General features: G+C 35.7%; 2 protein-coding genes across 11 annotated transcripts in view; one reads left to right on the forward strand and one right to left on the reverse strand.

Moving 5' to 3' along the window:
• LOC149789080 (protein DENND6A-like) overlaps positions 1 to 5,243 on the reverse strand; it is a 108,633-nt gene extending 103,390 nt beyond the window's left edge. For both annotated transcript variants that reach the window (XM_089975264.1, XM_089975262.1), the window contains exon 1: positions 5,071 to 5,243. In XM_089975264.1, the coding sequence (XP_089831390.1) occupies positions 5,071 to 5,214 (144 nt within the window). In that variant the 5' untranslated portion in view covers positions 5,215 to 5,243. The remainder of the gene's footprint in view (positions 1 to 5,070) is intronic.
• A 200-nt stretch (positions 5,244 to 5,443) lies between these two features.
• LOC149789081 (uncharacterized) overlaps positions 5,444 to 25,472 on the forward strand; it is a 209,356-nt gene continuing 189,327 nt past the window's right edge. For 8 of the 9 annotated variants that reach the window (XR_016424299.1, XR_016424303.1, XR_016424304.1 and 5 more), the window contains exon 1: positions 5,444 to 5,518. Coding sequence is in view for 1 of the 9 variants with exons in the window: in XM_089975266.1 (XP_089831392.1) it covers positions 5,516 to 5,518 (3 nt within the window). In the remaining 8 variants the exon portion in view is untranslated. Of the gene's footprint in view, positions 5,519 to 18,948; positions 19,093 to 25,472 lie in introns of all 9 variants that reach the window. The other variant, XR_016424300.1, reaches the window with a different exon arrangement.

The following is a 25,472-nucleotide window of genomic DNA, read 5'->3' on the forward strand; positions in this document are numbered from 1 at the left end:
ACAAACTGCATAATAAGGAAATGAGTGCATCTGTATGTTCCAATAACATAGCTATTGAGACTTTTTCTTTACAAATAAGATTAAATATTACTAAATGTACTGGAAATAGATCCATTAGCACTTTCCTAAGTTTTTGTTTTCTTTATTATGCAGTAGGAAGCATTGAGATAAATGTAAAACTTGTTATTACTGCTACTGATAGATCTTTTATTTGCATTAAGAGTTACTCTATATTAATATTAGGTTACTGAAGCATCATTTCCATCATGATAATATTTTGTTTTTATATTTTTCCTTACAAGAACAAACAAATACAGTGTGACCCTGCTATAACACAGTAGTTGGGGTCCATAGAACCTGACCATGTTATAACCAACCAAGTCAGTTAACTGATCAAAATCATGCATTTTCCTAAATTATGGCATGAGGTGGGTGTGTGTGTGTGTGTATAATAAAAGCAGGAGCAAAAATATGTGAATTTGATTAAATGAAAGCAAGCTAGTCTAAAAAACACTTGTATACAGACAAATTACATTTGTGTAGTACAATCCATAATCCACTAAGTACTGTACTTGTGTACAGACAAATTACAATTGTGTAGTACAATCCATTAAGTACTGTACTTGTATACAGACAAATTACATTTGTGTAGTACAATTCATAATCCATTAAGTACTGTACTTGTATATAATAAATCCATGAATTCGAGTACAGATCACATGAAATAAATTTCATATAGCTCACATCTCGTTAGAAAACACAAATAACACATATATATTACAACAATTGGTAGTCCTTGTTTTGATCTATATCCGATTGTCACTTAATAATTCACTAAAATTGTCACAAATAGCACATGGCCTAGATTTTGGTCAGGTGAAAACAAAAACCTCTTGCCGATACTACCCAGAGTATAAGACTAAAACTTTGAACAAATTAAATAGTTAAACAAAATCGCTGCAAGATGGTGGCATTTAATGCCGCCATTGGTAGCTACTGTAAGCATACTTTTTCCTGCAGAAATTAACCTTTCATGGTACAATAATTGTGTTCCAGTCACTTGGTAAATGCAACAATATATCAGATTCCATTGTTTTTGTTTCAAATTTGGTGTTAACTTCCTTTGATGAAAGGTTATTTATTTTTTATTCAAGACTGTAGTCGGCTTTCTTTGATGATTTGAGCATGTTTTATTGAAGTTACTGGTAAAGGACAGCTTTGGAGGACCAAACAGATGTTTCTCATTGCAACGGCAACATCAAATAACTATAGAACATCGACTGAAACTTGTAAGGTTACATTTTGAAAAAAGGAATTAGCTGTCAATTTATCGATTGTAGCAGTTACTTTTCCTGCTTTCAAAAGTTGGTAGATTGTAACTAGTCCCAATAGCATAGACAGACCAACAAGTGGATCTCCATTTTTGTGTTTTTTTTGGTGTTATTTGTGTGTGTGTGTGTGTGTGTGACATTTCTGGTGGCATAATGATACTACCTTTCATGCATGCGTCAGAATATTAAAAAAAGGCCAACAGACGATGAATACACAGGTGTTCTGTTCTGACAGGGATTACTACAGAAAATATGAGTGTTCTGATGGATTTAATTCATGAGCAAAAAGAAGAGGAATTTTATTTACCATCCACACACAGAGATCAGTCAAAAAAAATATATTAATTACTAGCGTGCAGCCGATAATCCGACACTATTTTGTCGGAAAGATCCACTACAAGATAGAACCTCATCTGGTTGATGTTCACTACCAGAAATGTTTAAAAAAATAAAATGCAGAGATTTTACAGCATACAGTACTCAGGTCGATGCACTGTTTAGTCAATATGAACAATAACATTTTTTTATCTAAAAATATATAAATTCCAGTGCATTTTATATCAAGTTTGTGGCTTCCTTTCATGGTGCCTCTAAATTCCTTCACTCCAAACCCAAGTTGTATAGACAAGTTTAATCAGCCAACAATGTTGGGGTGGGGGAACCATACGGAATATTCTGTCACCAGTAACTAAAATAATTATAACTTTTGACATCGGTGAAGCCATCTGTTTATTCGTTATTTTTCATACTTTAATGGAGAAAAAACTCTTTTCGTGTACAAGATAAATACATGTACTGTATATGAAATTGTAGGAGCCATGTCAAGATCCTCTTATATTAGAATCCTCTTTTCCCCAAAAATGATAATAAACTTTTTTAAATGCTACTTTTTGTAATTTTAAGGAATAAAGAAAAACAAATTGTGTATGAGAAAAGTACATGTTATGAAATTTCGGGAGCCATACCACTACCGTGTTATATCTGAATTTGTGTTATAACGGAGTGTGCTTTAGCAGGGTCACACTAATAGGATACATGTGGATAAAACCAAGCATAATGCCTTAAATTTAACAATTTTCCACATTATTATTCATTTCAACAATATGCTGAAGTCGGGTTAATTAGTAACAATTACCAAAACTTTCACTGTTAATGATGGGACCACAATTTGAACTGTAAAGTAGAATGCGCAAAGCATTCATTGCTTATTCTTCTGACTGTGCTCTCAAATAAATTGGCTGTCAGAAGGATTTGGAATATAAGGCAGATGGCATGTCATAACTGGGAAATATTATCTGCTGTAGTGATCACCTTGAATTTTTTTTATACACAGCTGCCTTGTACATGATAAGCAGAAGACTATTCATATAGCCACCATGTAATTTTGTAAATCTATTCATACAGCCATCATGGGAATAAATAATAAGTTTGTACCAATTACATCATAAAGCAAGTTACTATAGTTAATTGTTCTTAATTCTATACAGTATATTTGTAACTTGCAAACTCAAAATGTACCTTGCCTCATGTGGTAATCTTTCCATCTACTTGTTCAAATTGTACAGCACAGAGCTGACAATGACAATAATGTAGTAACTGGTTTTGTGTATCAACAGGTGCTGATAGTGCAGCCTAATCTATGTGGCATTGCCAAACTTCTATGATAAAAATATTATGATAGATGTTAAACTTTTGCATTTAAGAATTAAAATTATCTGAAAATCATGTTAGTCTTTTTTAAATACAAATATGATAATTTTCGCAAATGATTTCCTTTATGACCTTATTTGCATGTCAGTTTAGTTAAGCTGGTTCAATGCAATAAACATTTACCCCAATCCCAGCTGCAATACACATTTTTTAACTAAAAGAAACCAAAACAATCTTAAACTAGTCAAACTGATCATAACTTACACACAATTACCAAAAACAACTTGCAAAAAATAGTTTTATTTTTACAGGAATTTCCAAGTTTACTATCTACTATATTATGCTTGTAACTGAACTAATTACCACATGATATATAAAATGTTTGCAATTTTTCATATTACAGTGCTTGTGAAAACAAGTGATGCAACCAATGATGCAGATCCTCTACCATCACTGTAGCTATGATGTCATAGCCTCAACTTGATTTGTTCTGGTTCAGGCTACGAGCTAATCCCATACCATGTAATGGAGCAAAAATTATCATCACTAAAGTCAGAAAAACAAATATTGTAGAAATCTACTATATAAGTATAATCATGCTGTGAAAGAAGTTTGGCTTATTTTGAATTTATCAAACTCTTACATGATAAAATAAATTGGCATATTTATATTAACCTCACTGTGTCTGCCATGACTGATAACGCGAGACTCCTGCCATGACTCCTTTTCTATATAAGGCTTGCCAGATCAGATTTGGATATTCTATGCTATGTTATTATCAATCAAGTGATGAATAATGGCTTCTTGGTGGAATTTCAAAGTTGCCTATAAACCATATTTACTTTTAATGCGCAGAATTTCTTACTGAAACCATGCCATATTTTTACTATGATCTGTTTATGTTTCCAAATGAGGCCTCATTGTCCTTATATGGCACATAAACAAATGAGGCTGAGAATGGAAGTAATCATTATTTGAACTAATATGGCAGATGATCTAAAGGAAACTATCAGATAAAAAATGTAAACAGGATTTTACAACTATTTCTTTACTGATTTGTGATACTTCCTGTATTAAATAATACTCAATTTATTGCTCATTATATTCAAACTGTTATTAGGCTAAAAAAAAGCACTGGGTGTGAATCACAGCCAGCTTGCTCCACTGACACATATATGCTCATGTGAGTACCCCTTCCACGAGGTAAGAGTAGGGGTACTAATATTAGTATTACCATCGCTGATAAAGTCCAACATTAATGTTCTCTAATTTTTGACACATAATTAACATAATTCAAACAATCTGATAGCGGGCATAGTACAGATAATCTTTATAAAATTTATTACTTGGCCACCAACTAGACACAAATAGATAGTTTATTAATACATTAACATAACCACATGTTCAGTCTATTAGTTTCTAGTCTTGCATATGCTTGTTGTTATTGGTTTCCCTAAATGCTGGCTTGTGGATGGACTTTCCTGCCTTTGGATGATACAATTAATAGAGGTTTTTCCCTGCATATTTATAAATTGTATGCATGTAAATGGTATCTTATATTGGCCAGCCATTATTTTAACTAGTGTATTTGAACAAATTGACTTGTCTGGGTATGCGGAGAACTCACCCCAATTGGCTGGAGAAGTCACCCCAAAACTTGCCACCCAGATAACCATTTTATAACAGAATTAAATCATCTTTTACGTGATTCATATTTAGATTTTTATATAAACAGGCATCAAAAAAGAGATATTAATTGGTAATCATAAAAAGGAATATCACAGCAATATTTCTAGAGATGAAATTAAGTCTTTACATAATCTAATGAATTACGACCGTATAGTGATTAAAAACACTGATAAATCAAACACTATTATTATTATGAATCAAGATGATTAATGTTAAAGAAGTTGAATGTCAATTAAATGATGAAAAATACTACAAACATATTATCAAAGACCTGTCAATAGAAATTTTAAATGTTTACATCAGGGAAAATATCTCCAACGATCTAAAGTTTCTTATTATGAAATGAAAATTCCGACTCTTTGTCTATGTCTACTGTAGGCGTAAAGGCAGTTTGCCGTACCTCCATTGCCTGTCCGAGTTCTAAATCAAACGTTACTACACAGGCACAGTGCAACCAGTTGGAAAACCTGTCCCAAGGTAATAATGTAGGAGATTTGGGAGAATCAATATTAGAATTCCGTTTAAACCCTTCACTTTCCTCCATTTTTGCAGCAAAAAAGCAATCCGATGAAGTGAAAGAACCGAGAGTATTCCGATTTTTATTTATTATAATCTCAAACTCCAAATCGGGAAGTTAAGCGACATAAAGAAATAAAATCATATATTTATATAATAATTTTCCTGCAGATGATATAAAAATTATTAAAATCTAGTTTTCATAGTATATATAGTTATATATTTTATTTGATGCATCTATACAATTTTCATTTACATCATTAGAGATTACTGTAGCAAAAATTCAATATGGCTGTCCCCTGAGTCGTGAATGTGAAAGAATGTGACGAATGGTGAGTTTTTCATGTGAAGGAATGCGTATGACGTTCTTTTAATCAGTTGTATTTGTTCTTTAGTGTATAAAAGAAAAGAGTGCAATCTAATGTTGTTTATTCCATTCAAAATTGTTCATAATTTCTTGCGGCCTCCAAAACCTGTCTGATTTTGCGGGTCTGTTTACTATATTTTTAAGTGGAACTGCCAACAGTCATGGACGATTATCATGTTCGCAGTGAAAACCTTTGCGTCATCAGGGTACCACTCTCAGCAACTTTTCTACGCCTTTTTTTTATTTTAAACCATTTTTCATTGAAGCAAAAAGATTACATTTTAAATTCGTACATTTTTTTCTATATTCAAGGAAGTAAATTCTCAGACCTGTCACCACGCATGATATCTGTTTGACCCATTTTATAATGATATCTGGTTGAATAGTAGATCTAAATCACACCCAAATGCAATACAGTTTGACTGACAGCAATAAAATTAAAATTGATGCATTATACGCGAGAGTTTGAATTTACCCGTTGGTTATTGTTGCAGGTGGAGTATAGCCTGACTATACGGGTTACTAGAAACACCGAAATACACTAAAAAACCGAAATACACCAAAATACACACCGAAATACACATGTATTTACCTATTCTCTCTGTATATATCGGTTTCCACACACAAATTATTATTTGTTTTTGTTTGAATAATAATATAAAGCAAAATAAAATATATATTTTGATTATTTACTTTTTTCCTGTTTATAACACAACTCATGTAATGATGCCACTCAGTCATACTTTATTCGACAGACCTGATCATTCCGGAGATTACCTTCATTCCGGAGCAATCAGTTGTTATCATACCACCTTCGTTCCGGAACAATCAACCTGTCCAATAATCTACAACCAATTGACGCGTGCTATAACTAGGAAAACGTCTATAATTCATATCAAAATCACATAAATCATATTTTATTTTGCTTTATATTATTATTCAAACAAAAACAAATAATAATTTGTGTGTGGAAACCGATATATACAGAGCTAACATGTAAATACATGTGTATTTCGGTTTTCATTGTATTTCGGTGTTTCTAGTAACCGTGACTATACATTCCCGTTTGTTTGTATAAAAAAAACCATCGATTTCAGTAATGGAAACCTTTAATGTGATAAAAAGTGCAAGGAACTTAGTCAATTTATTTATTGATTTATAATTTCTAACCTGTCTGTGAGTAGAATGGCTCTAACACCATCATCATCTGTGCTTACCATGCTTAACGCAATACTTACAGATGTCGTCTGCTTCCAATATTTACAATGTTGAATCAAGCAAAGGAAAAGAATGATAACAAATATTTGCCTTTCACGTGGATTTAACGAGCGGTTTAATTTCTACGTTCATGTGTTTAGAGGGATATAACTCAAAACTCTCACTGTTAAAGGAATTTACAGAATTATCCAGCAGTTACCGAATAGGATGAACTACGTCATTATGTTGTCTGAGGGAAGTAAACTAGCCCATAGTGTATGCAATATGGCACCATGTTAGTATGGAAAGTACGTTAAGCATGAAAGGTGCAGGGGATGCCAGTATTAGTGCCACACAGTCAGGTTAGAAATTATAAATCAGTGATTCAGTTGACTTAGTTCTGTGCACTTTGTATCACATTAAACATTTTCGTTATTGAAATTGATTGTGGGGTAAAAACAAACGGGGATGTATAATCAGACTGTAGCTGCTACCATGGTTGCTAATAGCACAGTTACCTTCTAATTTGTTTGAACTGCCTTACCGATTATAAAAACAAAAAACATCAATGATATTTTTAAAAATGCACAAAATTTAGTCATTTCATTTATTGTTTTACAATTTCTGACATAACTGTTGCAAGGAGGCCCATAACTAGCAATCCCACTCTAATATTGACATTGGCCTTGTGGTTAGAACATCCGTCGGGGCCCCGAGTGGCCGAGTGGTCTAAAGCGCTCACCGTTCTGGATCACTGCCATCTCATCTCTGTCTGCATGGGTTCGAGTTCAAGGCTCAGCTAGCGTGGGTACGTGGGAAAGCCTGCCAGTAGCTTCTCATGGGTCGGTGGTTCTTCCCTTGGTTTTCCAGGGTTCTTCCTCCACCAGTTATACTGGCCGCCATGTATAGCCTATCTTGTGCTGAAAAATGGTGTTAAACCCTAGAACAACAACAACAAGAACATCCGTCTTGGTTGGGGAGGTTGCTGGAGACTTAAAAAGTGGTACTAACAGCTTCCTCACTAGGTGCTCAGCATTAAGAGGTTAGTGCTACGACTAGTCAGCCTGGTGTCAGGATAATGGGTGGAACATTATGCCACATGTCTGTGGCATGATGCCCCAGTGCTGGACATCATTATAGACTGCCACATTGCAGACATCATAGTGATGTAACTGAAAATTGTTTAATGCTAAGTTACAAATCAAATTGCACACACTCTAACATTGACAAGATGATAATTTACATGGAAGCCTAATAAAAACTGATACCAGGTGTAGTATTCCATTTTAGCATATATGTCTTCTGCTTGTAAAATAATTGATATATTCTACAAGATAATACAATTTTCTATAATGAGCAATTTTTAAATAAATTTTATGTTATTTTGATGGAATTATTACTTTACAATCATAAAGAAAACATTGATTATGCCATGGAATCACGATTCCTCTCCATGTTAGAAAATTGATATTCCCAATCCAGTCAAACAGATGTAAACAGTTACCATATATACTAGCTTATAAGCACATTCGCATGTAAGTGGACCCTCCCAACTGAGTGGGTATAAACATTAAAAAGTGCACGACCCACATATAAGCCAACCCACAGATCTGAGACATGGGTTCTATGTACATCTATTTATGCAAACTTACATTTGCAAAAATTATGTGTATACCTCTCTTGGAGTTGCCATGTTTGATTATTACATGATAATGTTATAAGTTAATATAATTTGTTTTTTTAAAAATCAGATTTTTAATTAAAAAAATTGTTTTCATATTGTTTTTGCCTAATTCAGTTTTGTGTATAATTTGGTCAGACAATGACAAGAATTGAACATTTGCGGGTTGCTGTATCAGTACCTCTCCTTTTTGACTCAAGTTAATTATTGTTTGTTTATGTGTTTTTGCATTATAATTTATTACCATTATTTACATTTTTTATTTTGCCTTAAAATTGTAAATACCCAAATCATTAAAATGTGGTCACAGCGTGACAACAATGAACAATAGTCATACCAAAGACTTTAAAAAATGGTACCAACAGTTGCCTTGCTAGGCACTCAGCATTAAGAGTTTAGTGTTAATAGTAGTCGGCCTGGTCTCAGGATAATGTGACTGGGTGGGACATTATTCTCTATGTCTGTGGCATGATACCCCAATGCTAGACATCACCATAGCTGCCAACCCTCACGAATTTGGTGTGAATTTCACGTCTTTTTCAGTAATTCACGGATTCACACTGCAAGCCAAAAATTCACAAATTCTCCAATTCTCAGTTGTTTTAAAACTTTAATAAAATAACCGATTTCCCGTTAAGCACTAGTCGTGATATTTGCAGTTGCCGAAACGGTCCAGTACTGCTGGTCACAATATTAGTAGAGCTACAGCCAATTAATACAGTTGGCCCAGTAGCAAGCATTTATCCTATTTCAATCTGTAAGAGTAGTTTTACAAATGCTTTTGAGAGAAACTGGGGCCTAACTGTAATTTTGCTCTGTGCATGCATCACATACACTGATTTGAGTTACCGTTCAGCATCACGTGTAAGATCTTGAAAATGTCTTCACCATCAAGGAAAAAGAAATGTATTGCTCAGAAAGTGACGTTTAATTTGGAATATGTCAAAAATTGGCCATGCATTCTGCCATTAAACATTGATATACATCATGCCTTTTGCACACAGTGTGCCACAAATTTTAGTATTGGGCATGGTGGCAGAGATGATGTGAGGAAGCACATCGGTTGCAAAAAACATGTAGCAGTTGGGAAAATTAAGAATTCGCAGGTTTCAGCTCTGGAATATTTTAAGCCTTTGGCAGAAGAACTGCAAGCAACCAATGCTGAAGCATTATTTGTGAGTTTTCTTGTTGAACACAATCTACCTTTATCAGCTGGAGACCATGCTAAACATTTGTTCCAACAAATGTTCCCGAACTTGAAAATCGCTTCCAAATTTTCCTGTGTAAGAACCAAATGTGCTGCGGCTTCTATGCATTTCTCACAGCAACAGTGTCAGTGAAAGAGTATTTTCTCTAGTAAGGAAAAATAAGACAGAGTTTAGTGCCTCCTTAGCTGCAGAAAATTTGTCAGCAATTTTAGTCACCAAGATCAACCAGCAGGCAAGACGTTTGAACTGTTTTGAATTTTTTTTTTACGATCAAGCAGTTGAGGAAGTTCAAGTCTGCCACAGTATCATGTCTTGATAAATAACCACAAGAACAAGTGAAGTTTATGAATACCATAATAAATAGAAATGCAGATATATTTCTGCATATATGTAGTGTTTTAGTTTTATATTGCGATCTTGATATAGTGTAGTATTGATGGTCAGAGTGGATGGAGTTATTGTCATGGTATTTTTCACTAATTCATGTCCAAATTCACGACTTTTTATCCCTATTTTCACTAATTGTGAGCCTGGAAGGTTGTCACCTATGCATCACTATAAACTGCTGCACTGCAGAAATTGTAGTAATATGACTGAATTGGCTAAGGAAGACCATTGTGACATTCAGGGTAGAAAACTATACTTTGATGAATGAAAGTTTTGTGCAGTTTCTATATCATGGATCTAAAATTGATAGGCAGACACAAACAAACAAGAGGGTAAGTGAATAGTATACTTACCTCAGTTGGATTTAACAAAATATTTAATAATTCAGTCACATCCCAAACTGGCTTTTAAAGGATTTTCATTCATGTATCAATTCCAAGCCATTCTTTCATCTGTATTTGGAACTGATGTCTGTATGCTTGCAATGGCTGCTTAGAATAGGTGGATATTTGTAGTGTTAAAACTTGTTGCAGGTGTATGTGTCATTTGGATTTTTAATGTAGCTTTTACCAATCTTTCAGCCATATTGCTATGATGGCTGCAGTGTGGCAGTTTAGAGTGGTGTCTTGCATTATGGCATCATGCCACAGACGTGTAGCATTATGTCCCACCCTGTCACATTATTCTGATTCCAGGCTGATCACTCCTAACACTAACCTCCTAATGCTGAGTGCCAAGCGAGGCAGCTACTAGTACCATTTTTAAGTCTTTGTTTTCGCTTGAATTCGAAATGCATTGTGATCTTATCATTGAAGCAAAAGAAATAGTGCAGTTATCCATGCAAGGAAATCTTGTCTAGAAGAAGTCTGAGCATGAGAGCAGATTTGATGAATAACCAAATCCATCATACTGTACCTCATATGCAGAAAAACTGCCATGGTCACAGGCATTCATTTGGGTCAGTGAAAAGACAAAACCCACATGCCTTCTAGAAATTAACAAGGTGGCTATAACTCATGTGGTTAGTAATCTGCTTCCTCACCAATTCATTGCAAATCTTTTATATCTTGTTTCCTTGGGCACGAACTGGTTACATATATCATTGTAACAGGAAAGACTCCAAACTTGCTACCCATGTACTTTATGGCTCATTTAATAGACATTTTTGTCTTGTCTGTTTCTTTGTATCTATTTGGTTTGAGTTTTGATGCAATGCTTACGTTGTGTGACACATGTATTCCTGATTGGTGGTTTTACCCTAGACTTGAACTTGCTTAGTTTTGATTCTTCAGCTTTGTATTGATATGGAAAAAGTATCAGTATATTGACAAATCATTTCAATCTTTCACTTGCAGTGGTTAAACATATTAAGTGGCATCTATGAAGATGCATTAAGTGTAAAGAGAAATTGTATAATGCAAGACAGATGCTAATAAACATCAACCCTGCTGATCCAGTGAGTAAGGAGGACCTTGATAGAGCAGTTGGAAAATAGTTGGTGTCAGGACCTAGATGAATGAATTGCTTTGCACAAAATATATTGAATAAACATGCAAGTCAATTAATTTTATCTATTTCTATTCCTATTTAAAGTATAAAAAATTGTAATTTTGTGTGACAAATAAAAGTAAAAGATAGGTCCCTTTTGGGCAAATGGAATTCAAGATAGGACCCTTTTGGGCAAATGGAATTCAAGCCAAAGCTTATGCAGTTTGAGTCTGGGCTTATAATTGTTCAAATTAAGTAACTGGTCCTAGGCATATGTCTGAACATTTTTTCTTTGAGCACTGGATTAGTTCATTTTCTTCAGCCATATACACCGCTCCCTCGATAACTCGCGCTAGGATAACTCGCGATCCCGCTTATAACGCGGTGTCCGTCTTGGCTCCTGATTTTTTCCAGAGAAAATGTATTTAAAATATCTTTAAAATATGCTGAACATGAAAAAATTACGATAAGAATTGATAAATTAAACCTTGATACATTGCTCATTTTATCATCGAAAATTGTGATTAATGCCCATAAAAATATAATCCATGTTTTGAAATTTGCAAGATCTAAAGAAGAATTAATTTCAGAGATCTCGAAAACGCTTAATTACGCGTATTTGGACGCCAATTTTTGACCTGAGACGCAGAAAATCACTGAGGCGGGAGTCCTCCGTACGCATGTAGTAGGTGCGCAGGAAAATTCAAAGATTTGTCGGTCCTGTTTCAGCCACCTGCTTTGTGGGAAAATGTGTTGATCAGTTAACTGTGCTGATATTTACAATGACAGAATTCAGTGGGGGCCCCGAGTGGCCGAGTGGTCTAAAGCGCTCCCCGTTATGGATCACTGCCATCTCACCTCTGTCTGCGTGGGTTCGAGTCTCGGATTCAGCCAATGTGGGTATGTGAGAAAGCTTGCCAGTAGCTTCTTGAGGGTCGGTGGTTATTTCCGGTGATTTCCCGGGTTCTTCCTCCACCATTAATACTGGCCGTCATGTATAGCCTATCGTGTGCAGAAAAAATGGCGTTAAACCCTACAACAACAACAACAACAGAATTCAGTGACTGAAAGACTCTTTGATGTACTGTTGCCATTTTATAAGAATACATTAAAAAAAAAAAGAACATGATGCAACAGCTAGGCGGCTAGATCAAAGGCTTTGACTGGCGGCCGAGTGAGAAAATGTACTGATATTTAGTGATTGAATTCAGAGGCAGAAAGACCCAGTTTTAAAATCCTAGCGAGACCTCTGTTTAAAGATATAATATATTATGTAAGTTTTTATGATAAATAGTTGTCAGTATACTGAAAATAAACAGTCTGGTGAAATAGCGATCAATGAAAACTTCTGGTAAATGCTAACAGGTGGCAACAGAGAATGAAATAAACACCAATTAAACGTCTTCCTGTGTGGAAGTCACTGTAGGAAAAACGTCTTCAACACTGGTGTGTCTCCAAATGTATACGATCCACTTCTGGTCTTGGGATGCCTTTGAAAAGTAGCTATAAACTCCACTTTTTGGAATGCTGTGCCAACATGTTACAGGTAGAATTATATAAAAAAAATGGTGCCCACAGTAAAAAAGAACCAAAAACTTGAGTTGAGTAATGTTACTGCAGACAAATATTTGTTCTGCTAAAACTACTCTCAATCTTCTGAAGTGCAACTTTTTAAAATCGAGTGGAACTAATGAGATATTTGACCATGAACTTTGCCATTGGAAATGGGTGTTATGGTACCATTGGAAATGTGTGTTATGCAAGACATTGTAAGTTTAAAATAATTAACTAAATATGAATTATATTATTTAAATTAGAGGATACAAAAGTGAACATTTAAAAAATTGTATTTATACTGTATTTTGGTTTCTATGACTCGCTTTTTATACCTATTTTCTCCAGTATTCAAAAAGATTGCACATTTTGGGGTATAACAAAGAAAATGGCTTTTATGGGGGTTAGTGTCTTGAGAGGATCATTATAGTAAAGCGGTCTACACAAATCATGTCCCTGTGAAATATTTAATTCATTGCATTATTTTTTTTTAAACTAATGCTTACAAACCTTTATTAGATTTATATGCAGACTTGTTCATCTCCTCTCATGAGTACATTTGATCTGTGCAAGTACCTGCATTATGGTAACTTTGATACACATGTAATATAGAAATAATAGACCCCCTAACCATCATTGCTGCATCCAAGGAATAAACATTGATAGAAAAGAACATGAAATATTCATGCACTGTTTTCTTGTAGACAAATCAAACATCACATACAAATGATGATCAGTCCAAAATCCAAAATGAAGGAATGTTTATTTCATGAGAAAAATGGGTGACATCATCCAGATTTAAAAATGTAAATATTGAATATCATTTTAAAAATTTAAACTATCCTCCACTGCTAAATACTTAAGTTCAGTTGTGTTTTTCAATGTGAGAAGCAAGAGATTTATTTTTAATGAGCTTAAAATCTTAGTGGCCACTCATCTTGAAGATACTTTAAATTATGAGCACCCATCTACTTTGAGGGTCCACATGTAACTGTTATTTCCTTGTACAGGCTAGCCAGTTTTGTAGGTGGTTGCTTTAATACATCTACTTGTTAATTCTTGGAGATGGTTGCTTTAGTACATCTACTTGTTAATTCTTGAAGGTGGTTGCTTCAATACATCTACTTGTTAATTCTTGGAGATGGTTGCTTTAATACATCTAATTGTTAATTCTTGGAGGTGGTTGCTTTAATACATCTACTTGTTAATTATTGGAGATGTTAGCTTTAATAAATATACTTGTTCCATACAAGGGTATCAACGACCATATAATTCATTATGAGCTATTGTGGCAAACATTTACAGACTTCTTGTAGCAAAGGTCGACTACCTGCTATAAAAAAACTACCCAGGTATCACCTGATATACCTGTAGTGGTCTCATTTTGGAAGTACATGTATGACAAATTGTAGTTGAATAGATAGTTTGACCTAGACTTCATGCTTCTGTGACTTTTTTGTTTACGTTTTTGCTTTTGGTCCTTTTTATGCTTTTGGTTACATAGCCATAATTATTACATGTCCATGTGTCTAAAATGGTACAACACATTTCTACTAAAAGTTGGTCACTGTAGCCAATATTTCATTTTGAAGTGGGTGGTGGTGGTGGTGGTGGGGGCTTGACATGCTGGTCATGGGCAGCTTCTTATATTAAGGAAAGTGCTATTTTATACTAGTTTTCTAATGCCAGTGCATGGAAAAATGAAGGATACCAGTGCATTCCATGATAATAAAATTTGTAAAAATATAATATTGAGATTGAAATAAAGAATCAACATTACAGAATTATTATGCATTGTTCACTTACATAATAGCAGTGTTTTATCTACCCATGAGTCATGCATCAAATACACAGAATTTTCCAGTTTGATGCACAAAAATCATCACCGGTACATAAATTGGCCGACCCCAAAGTTATGTTTTGCTGATCAACACAAAACAAAAGTCTGGTCTAACTACTTTAATGGCTAGATTACAACTCTCCCAAATGGAAAACACGCACCCATTAGAGTCTTACACTAATGTTATCGTAATACATAGGGTTTCAACTGAGTCTGGAGTCTGGATCTGACCTTATGTGACCTGTAACTGTCACATCATTTGTACCAACAGGATGTTAGAATTGCATAATTACCACACCCAAGAAAGAGGACAGAAAATAATCACATGATTTTAAAGTGATTCTCATGCGAAACTATTTTATGTGCACCCTTGTCATGCAGCAAAGCAACAGGTTCCATTTGCTCAATTTTATGCCTTGCATTGTTCCAAGAAACTCAGCATTCAGCTGAAAATGGTGTCCAAGGCACACAGAAATTAAAATAGATCTGAAACAAATGAAATTATCTTTTGGACTGCGTTTACAACCGACCAATAATAATAGTATTGTTATCGAAACAGTGGAGCCTTCATCATCCAAAGATAAGGTAATGGTTACCCATAAGATAAAATGTAATTTTGTGCATCAGTAGTTGAAAACATACAGCTGGCTATGTTTTCAAAAAGAAGTTAAGTCGAATGGTGGACCAGATGTGTAAAAAAAAACAAGAACTTCCAGACAAAGAATGCTGGGTTGCCAGAAACAAACTGCTGATTGAAGGTCCACAACATCAGGCAGATTTGAATGCAGTTTTACGAAAACATTCTTCGAATCAAGACATAGCAGTAAAAGTACTACTTAAGTGTGTACATTGGCTGAGTGTAGAAGACATACCTTTTTTAAACTACAGATCTCTTCTTAATTTAGTACATGACTTAACAGCTGAAGAAATCAATTCCATTGGCATTTTGAAGAATTTAGCCATTCAGTATGACTTGGCTACTATGAATACAGCTTCATTAAAGCTTGTGCTTGGAAGCTGTGGCCAAGACATCCCGGTCTTCACTTTCTTTTACAATGTCTTTATCAGCAGAAATTCGTAGCAGCTGTCACATTGTGCTGGACTCCTCAAAGGTCTCTTTTAATGAACAGTAAAGACCTTCTTAGGGCTGCTTCTTTGGAAGCCAAATTCCTCTTTGGATGAATTTCTCTACCTTAGCTTCAGAAGATTTGAAGAATCATTGACAATTCTTCACACCAACTCCTGTCCCTTCACAATCAATCAGGAAGCATACTTAGACTAATGTGAATCACACCAAGGCCATATTTTTCAATACAAATGCAGCTTCTTTGTCAGTTGGGTTCAAGGCATGAAGTTCACTGAAGGGCCACAAGGAAGGGAGTGGGGGGGGGGGGAGACATCCCTAGGGAGTTACAGCCATGCCTGCCATGCATTCTTCTTCCAAACATACCCATAGGTGCTTGTCTAAGCCACTTTTTCAGAGACTTTTTCAAGCATTGTACGTGGAGGCTACCGACTTAAGTTCAGAAACAATCACCTCCATAAAGGACCCAATGTTTTTTCACCAGTTGAATCTGGTGAATTAAGGGAAGAGGTGCACACCCTTTTGGGGATGTGGGCAGTCAAGAGGGTCTTGAACAATTAGTCTTCCATATTCTGCTCCTGAATATTTATGGTCACCAAGGAAGCAAACATTTTCATATAAATATTTGCCTGTTAAACTAAGTTTCTTCTGGAGGAACATTTTAAGATGGAGATGACTTTCTGACTCTAGAACACTGCATCTCTCAGATTAGGCAGTCTCCATCAACGTTTATGATGCCTATTTGCATGTCCCAATATTTCTTTTGTGTCATAAATACCTCCGTTTTGCTTGGAAGAGGAAGTTTTAAATTCTGGGTTCTTCTGTTCAGAATCACTTTTGCACCCAGAGTATTCAGAGTTATGGGTGTTGTAGAGTCTTTCCTCTGATTACTACAAACCCTGATTCTCCAGTACCTTGACAAACTCACTGAACCACAATGCTCAGTCCCTCCATCAGGATATGTTCTATTTTTGGTCCACAGTAACTTGATAGGGTCTCTTACCCAGCATCAAATAGTCAGAGCTCATTCCACTTTATTTATGTGGGAATGATCTTTGTCAGGAACCAAAACTTGGTCCAAGGCCCATGAGATCACTGCTCACCTTTGCCTATCTCTCTTGGAGCCTTGAATGCTGCTGCTGATGCTGATTCCCTGGGGACATTTCCATAAATGTTGCTACAGTTTCTCCTTCTTGGACACCACATATGATTATCAGTTAGCTCTGATTCCTTTAACCATTTGCAGTGGTGTATGAATTGGGGCAGATTGCTGACTGGTGTCGTCAAGCATGTGCCTGACTCTCACTCCTATCTGTCTGCCAACACTTCAGATTCCATTTGGCGTGCTCGTTACAACCAGAGGTAATAATTCAGCAGGGTCATTGGACTCGTGATGAATTGTCCCTTCATGTCAACAATCTAGAACTGAAAGCAGTATTTTTGCTTTGCAAAGGTTCATCAACATAGTAAGATTAAGTCTGTTTTCTCACTTTGGGGAAAGCCTTTGGTGGTCTTGGTTGCAACCAGGCTTAGCAATAGGCTTCCCATTTTATGTTTCTCCAATCATGGACCAGGAGCATTCAGCATCGAGTAATATTGTCTGTTACATATGGCTTCCCACCATTCTGACTACATGTACTACCTTTGTTCTGCCCATATCATTCTCATATTACCATTGTGGCACCAACGATCATGGTTCAAAGATGTTCTGGTCTCCAGCTCATAGAAGGAATCTTCCATTGCAACATGGGCTCCCTCCTACACAACAGCCCACACAATTTCCACCTCCACCTTTGGCTATGTGAAGCAATCTCTATACAGAAATTGGGTCAGATTGCAACTTGCATCATTCAGGCCAGGATAACTTCATAATCCAAGGTCTTTGATTTCAGGTGAAGAATCAGAATTGATTGGTACAGTAGGAAATATGTTGATCCAATCTGTCCCTCAGTAACTTCTATTGCTGATTTCTGTTTGTTTTGAGATCAAAAGATATTCAGTATCATCTATCAATGGATATAGAGCTGCCATTTCCAGCACACTTAAAAATTCTCACAGGGCACTGTTTACTGTGCTGATCTCAAGTATTTTGAGCTCTAGAGACCAGTCTCCTGTTCTCTTATGCCATCATGTAATCTATAATGTTATTTCTAATCTGAACCACCGAGTGAGGCTTCCTTTCAGAACTGCACATGTAAGACTGATTTTACTCACTTTGATGTTATCACATTGACCTTCATGCCTTTTTAGTTGACACTGTTTCCAGTTTAATGGGAATTATGCATTCATTCTTCCTTGGAGGGTGTGATGAAGGCAGCATTTTGGCAATCCCATACTACCTTCTTTTACCTCCTGTTTGCACAACAATGTGCATTTTTCTCTCAGAGACATATCATTGCAGCCCCACCTAACAGAAAAATTCAGCTTTGCAACAGCAATAGGTAATTTATTGTTTCTATATAAGTGTAGTTGTGAGGGGTAAAGCTAATTTTAATTATATAATGCTTACATTTTGCTATTGCCAGAAGCCTTCCCCCACCCCACTCTGATGTCCTGGTGTAATCATTATGAAAAGATGACTGCTAAGCACATGGACATGTGAGTGGACCACATTTTGTTGACATTTCTCCACTCTCATGAACGAGGTTATTCTATCAAAAAGAGTAATAACTATGCAGTTGCAGTGAGTAAGTACTGCATAATTAAAATTTATTTTACCCCTCCCACCCCTGTATGTTTTTGCTTCTCCCCTGCTTCAGTGCCAGGCTTCTGCCCAAATATGCATAGAAAGTGAAGGAGTTTTAGCTATGTCCTGAGTTAACATAACCTCCCACCCCACCCTTGAAAGATTTCATATTCCAAGTACAATATCAAATCCCATCTTTTTCTTGTTAGAATATCAATGTAAAACAGTTTCAAAAAAGTATTTTTCATTTTTTGATTGTGTCAATTTCAGGATTGTTTCTGCCTGCAATTACAAGATTCCTTCTGAAAATTCACGCATGATGCTTAAAGGCCTGAGCAAAATTCCATACATATGTAGCCCAATCATGAGCAATTTATTATTCTGTGGATCTTTTTAGCTTGGTTGCTAATAAAGGTAAACAATTTTTGTTGTCATATTTCATCCTTTAAAAGTGTGAAATATCTGTTACTTGTGTCTGTAGTAACCTATTCTCAGGATTACTATTTTTGGCCAAATTTGCCATAGAACAATTTTGCTGAAGCAGACTAAAATAAGCCAGAATGTTTATACTTAAGTGAGCATTTCCATTGATTTTATTTTACACAACTCAAAAGATTAGTTAAATGATTTGTTTTAAGGGTCTGTTGTCAGCATTTCAAATTTTTACATGTCCGCTCTTGCTTCTTACTGTTTTTCCATCATTTTGCCATCTAATGGGCTCAAAAAGTAGCTGGTGTTTGCTTTTAAATGTTATATGATGGTGGGTTGGTATTCTAATTCCAGAATTGAATTTTTAGTACAATAAACCAATTCTGTTTTTTTTATTTTTTATATAAATATTTGATTTGCTTCCATATCCTGTCCCAAACTCTCAGTAATAAAGAGACCACTTAGGTGGCCTAAGTGGTTAGAGCATCCACCTCTGATGCAGGAGGTTGCGATTTTGAACCCTGGCCAGGTCCTACCATAGACTTATAAAAATGGTACTAACAGCTGCCTCGCTTGGCGCTCAGCATTAAGAGGTTAGTGTTAGGACTGGTAGGCCCAGTGTCAGGATAATGTGACAGTGGAACGCAATGTTATATGTCTGCAGCATGATGCCCCAATGCTAGACATTGCTATAAATTGTCACACTGCAGACATTGTAGCAATATGACTAAAACTGTTAAAACTACATTAAAAACTCAAATGGCACACAGCTTGCAGAGTCATAATAAAGATACAGATTTATATACTTTTGATTATCTTAAATAAATTTACCTTGTTACCTTTATTTCAATTTTGATAATACAGTATGTTATACTTGAACTAATTTCATCATATACCTTGATGAATTCCATTACTTTTTAGATTTATATTAACTCCATACCTCTGTCTGTAACACTGTTTAGCCCACACCCATTCCCAAAAATTTGTTATACACTGTATATATATAACGTGTCTTCCAACTCAAATTATATGTACATGTATTAAGTCTTGCCAATATTTTAAAACTCATTGTAAATTATAATTGTGTATATTTTGCTTTTTTTTTCACCATAACTCAACCATACCAATACTTTTCTGTTTGGACCCAAGTGGCTTTTATACTTTAATCTATCAATTTTTAGCTCTGCTGGTCATAGACCACAATAGGTTATGGGATGGCTAGTTGTTTGTCATCTGTCTGTTAGCATAAGTTGGTATTACTATTCCTAACTACTTAGTAGAGGATTGCCATAAAATTTAACACACACCCATTTACTTGGTTCTAAAGGAACATATTTCAACATTCAATATGGTCACCAAAGCTGCCATATTGAAAACTTTGCTATTGCTACTTCTGATGAATGGAAGTCATATCAGCATGTGGGTTTCAGCAGAAAATGTCTTATGATGGCTAGTTGGTCTTAAATGAAACTGGTTCCACTTAGACTTAAAGAATGGCAACCACAGAGTCCATCTTTTAAAAATGATGATCTTGTTACTGCTGGATGGATGGTCATAATGAATCTGCATGGAGTTTTCACTTAAAGACTTCTTATGATGTTTATAGTAGGTCCTAACTGAAAATGGTGCCAGTCTGACATACAGTATGGCACCCAGTCATGGCCATATTGAAAATCTTGTCATTCCCACTTCTTGATTGTAAAATCGTGTTGCTATGGGTTTTCACCAGAAGTCTTCAAATATCTACTTTATCCTAAATGAAAATGGTGGCACTGTGGTATCCAATATGACCACCATAGTGATCATCTTGAAAGTCTTGTTTTCACTATTCTTGATTTTTCACTAAAAGACTCTTTGTATGTTGTTGGTGCTAATGAAAATGGTTCTGTTCAGACATCTCATGTGGCCAACATGGCAACCATCTGGAAATCTTGTTATTGCTACATGTACACCAGTATGCCTTGTGTAAATGTTTAAAGAATTAGTCATGAGATTGATGACCAAAATGTCATCACATATTTAACTGGATCCTCATCATAATTTCCAGGTGTCAATCCCTACTTCCAAGGACTTTGCCATATGGTTATAACAGAAATTTTAGAGATCCCAACCTATAACCATATTTCATGTGCTAAACATAGAAATTATACAACTTAGTGCCAGGCATGTAATGGAAGCTATTGAGATTCTCACCATAAAAGCATATATACACTTTGCACATGAAAAGATAAAGCCATGCTACTCAGACTTTGAATATTGGATCTATCTAATTTCCAGTAGGACTTGCATGGTACCTCAGGATCATAATTTGGAAACAGTTGCGGTCCTTATCCTGTATCCATATACACATATACTGTTCACTTAATGTGCATGAAAAGACAAATTTATAGATACACTGACATCAACCTCAGGACAAATTTATATATACACTGACATCGACCTCAGGACAAATTTATATATACACTGACATCGACCTCAGGACAGATTTATATATACACTGACATCGACCTCAGGACAAATTTATATATACACTGACATCGACCTCAGGATCCATCTCTATCGCTAAATGATGAATTTTGAAATATTTAGTTGGGAATTTAACTTTAAACCTGCTAAATGACCTTAAATTCAAAATGCCAATTAAAAAAGTAATCATAATGTCAAAATTCTGAACCATCGTGTTGCTCAAGACATCGATAATCCTGTTAATGAAACGATAACATATAGTGCAGCAAGTTGATGAAGAACATTATTTAGAAATGGGGTCAAGGTCAACAGAGCATTTATGTATCATCAAAATGTGTGAACTGTATACAACACAGTAAACTATTACCACCCTCCACCCCTAATCAACTTACATTGGAAAGTTCACTCCAGTTTTGTTTGACTGCATTTTGTAATTTATTATGTCTTGTTGAAAACGACATGACTCTTTGTTGGGGATTTTTCTTTACTGATAAAACAAAATTGTCTACTTCCAAACTTGGCTGAGACATGGAATAATCTGTCAGGGACCTGGCCTTGGTAGAGGTTACAAGCACTATACTGTGCACAGGAGCCACAAGGCCATTTACATCCTATTTTAATTCATATCTTACATGTAAAATGGTCACAATATGCATGTATGGGTTTCAGTTAATCACATGTATTTAGCAAGACAATACCAGCGTCTTATGGCTTAGCAGAAACTCCCAATGTCTAATTTGGATATTTTATTTTCTGTCAAAATGCTTGTCCTATTAGGTATATCATGTGTATACTAGTAAAGAGACTTACAAACAATGTATCCAAATTAAATTAAATTGGCCATGTGTTCATGTGATCTTGTTTTTAAACAAATCATTTCACTGATAGATTGTTGAGAGTATTCACCATTTAACTGAATTTGTAATTGACTTTCTGATCTTTGCCATTGCCCTGCAACTTCAGCAGTGAAGGAATGTTTATGATTGTATTGATTTTAAAGATAAATATGGGGGGGGTACCACCTACAATAATTTTATTTACTCATCACCTCTACAATGTCATTTAGTTAGATTTGGTTGCCTTTGTTCACAGTGATTACAATGCATCTTGTCTGGGAATGGGGGTAGGGAAGGTTAGTATCAAAGTGCAAAATGAAAAGAGGTTGGATTTGGTACTTTTACTACATTGATGAATTTTTGATGACTTAAATACTATCAGCAAATATTTTAATATGAAAATCTGGTATTGATTTCAGCTCTAGTTGGGTCAGAATAGGGGTACATGGATATGTCTGCTTACAATTGCAGAATTCTGATCATTCATTGGTGATTTTTAGCTCTTCTGGTCAGAAGAATTTGTAGTCTGGTCTGCTGTCTGTCATTTGTCCATCTATTAGCACAAGTTCGTTATTGTTACTCCTCCTAAATTACTTGGAGGATTTCCATGAAACTTTACATGCACATTTAATAGCAGCAATTCAACTTACCATCACTACTTACTTTTTCATGTTGAAAAATCTTCATCTGTTTGATATGAATGCATCCCCCAGCAGAGTGGAGAATAAGACATAGTCAACTTTTGCACCTGGCATGCCCATGTGCAGAACAGTCTTTTTCAAGGACACCATGTTAATGGTTGTGTATTTCGTCAGATGTACCAGTTTAAAACCACTTTGCTGTATCTGTTCAACAAATTACTTTAAGCTACATTTCATTCATCGTATCTTTCATTTAATATGCCCATAACCCCTGATCATTTTTAGAAATTTTTTTCTGAAAAGGACCTGCTAGGTTACCATATTATATCCCACCCAGTTGGGGTTTAAGGTTATACCCATCTTTTTTAATGTACATGGTTAGGTCTTGTATGTTAGGTTATAACTGAAAATAGGTCCTACTTGGACTTATTAGGAATTCTTATTCCTTGAATTAAAATAATGAAAAACATCATTTTGGTACTTTTTCCATTTCAACATTGCATACAGTTTGCATGACTTGCAACACTACATTAGTATGTGTCTGCATTGCTCCTAGAGAACAATAAAGGTTTAACAATTGAACATCTTCCTTATTCAACAAAATCATTTTGGACCTTGTTCAGATTATACACTTGTTTGTATATAGCATGTGCTATATACAAAGATGTGAGTTTCATGTGTTGTAATTTATATTGTCATTGTTATACTTATTGTCATTATTATTGTTATCCTTCAGATACTTTTATTTATGAAAACAGTGTTGGGACAGTCTTTGGGAAAGTGTGCCCACAAAAAAAGCCACTCACCTTAGACAGCCAGACATGTTCAAACTGCACAAGTAAGAACCATTACACTTTCTGCACATTATCAGCTAATTAAATCTGGAATCTAGCCAATTCCAATATAGACAGTAGAGGAAATGTCAACCCCACTCTTCATCTGTATTTTCAGGTTTTTCCTCAATATGTCCCCTGTAAGTGGACTAGTTCATTCCTCGTTTCTTGAATCTAATGGGACCACTCTCTTAAGAGCTGGGTCAGGTGCTTCCATAAGAGGGAATGAATGTTTAAGGAGTGGAACACCTCTCCATTGAATGGAGGTAAAGTTGAACACCTGATATGTTCACAAGTGTGTGTTGCTGCCTTCCACAAGGATGGAAATTCACCACTTGTTTCAGGGCAGTGTCAGACCTTCCTGAATGAGAGGAGTTGTACTACACCATGATAATTGATGATGATAAACTATGCTTTGACTTAACAATGTTGCCTGACTAGTTGCTGGGCAGTGACTAGTCACTGGTCAACAGCTGGTAACTGGGTACTGGTAAGTTCATCCCAGTGACTGATCATAACCCAACCACTTGTACTGATCTCTGACTTTCAACCAGTCATTGCTTGGGCCTCATGGTACAGAAATAGAGATCAGAATTAGTGTCAAACTCCCCCCCACCTTATCATCAAATTCACTACAGGATTGGATTGGATTGGTACACACACCCCTCCCCTGTTTTATGATCCAGATGAATCTGTGCAAGATGAGGACCGTCAGCCTCAGGGTAATTGGTCCCAAATAGCCCCTTGGGCTGCATGACCCCAGACCCAAAGTAAAGGCGATGCCACATTTTGTGTCTCACCATCACCACCTCATCATGTGGCATCCAAGATGAGGGCTTAAGGCAATGCTATTAGCATTGTCCAGGAAAGACAAGGGAACTTCTAGAACACAGAATTCCCCTACTTACCATGATAAACATTCGAGTCTCAGATTCAGCCAATGTAGGTATGTGAGAAAGCATGCCAGTAGCTTCTCGTGGGTCGGTGGTTCTTTCTGGGGTTTTCCCGGGTTCTTCCTCCACCATTAATACTGGCCGCCATATATAGCCTATCGTGTGCTGAAAAATGGCGTTAAACCCCACAACAACAACAACAACAACCATGATAAACAAGTATGCTAAATAGTGCATAGTATGGTAAATGGTGAAGAGAGTGGTTTGTTCCTCCCTCGCCACCTTGAGACCTGTGATCTCTGTCTTAAGTTACTGGGTACATTCACTGAAGTAGCCCATTAAACCTCCCTTGTTTGACGCAGGTGCTTCTAAAGTGGGTATTTCAACTGGAGCCTGGGCACATCTTCCCATTAAGACAATTGAAGGTGTTGAGCAGAAAGTATGACTTCTGGTTACCATAGCTTCTCATGCTGACCTCTCCTTGGCTGCTTCGTTTAGTATGTAGTGTCATGTTTATTTAATTGTGTGCTTAAAAATTATTGTCCATGATTGTAAGTTGTAGATGATGTAAATTACATAGCTACTTTATACTCCTTAACAAACTCTACTGGGGCATTACATTTTCTGAAAGGGGATGTTTATTAGAGCACAGTAACGAAAGCTAAATTATTTGACATACTCTTGTAATGACCACAT

The sequence above is a fragment of the Sinohyriopsis cumingii genome, chromosome 11 (genome assembly GCF_028554795.1).
Source record: "Sinohyriopsis cumingii isolate HCF-2022 chromosome 11, ASM2855479v2, whole genome shotgun sequence".
Taxonomy (NCBI): Eukaryota; Metazoa; Mollusca; class Bivalvia; order Unionida; family Unionidae; genus Sinohyriopsis; species Sinohyriopsis cumingii.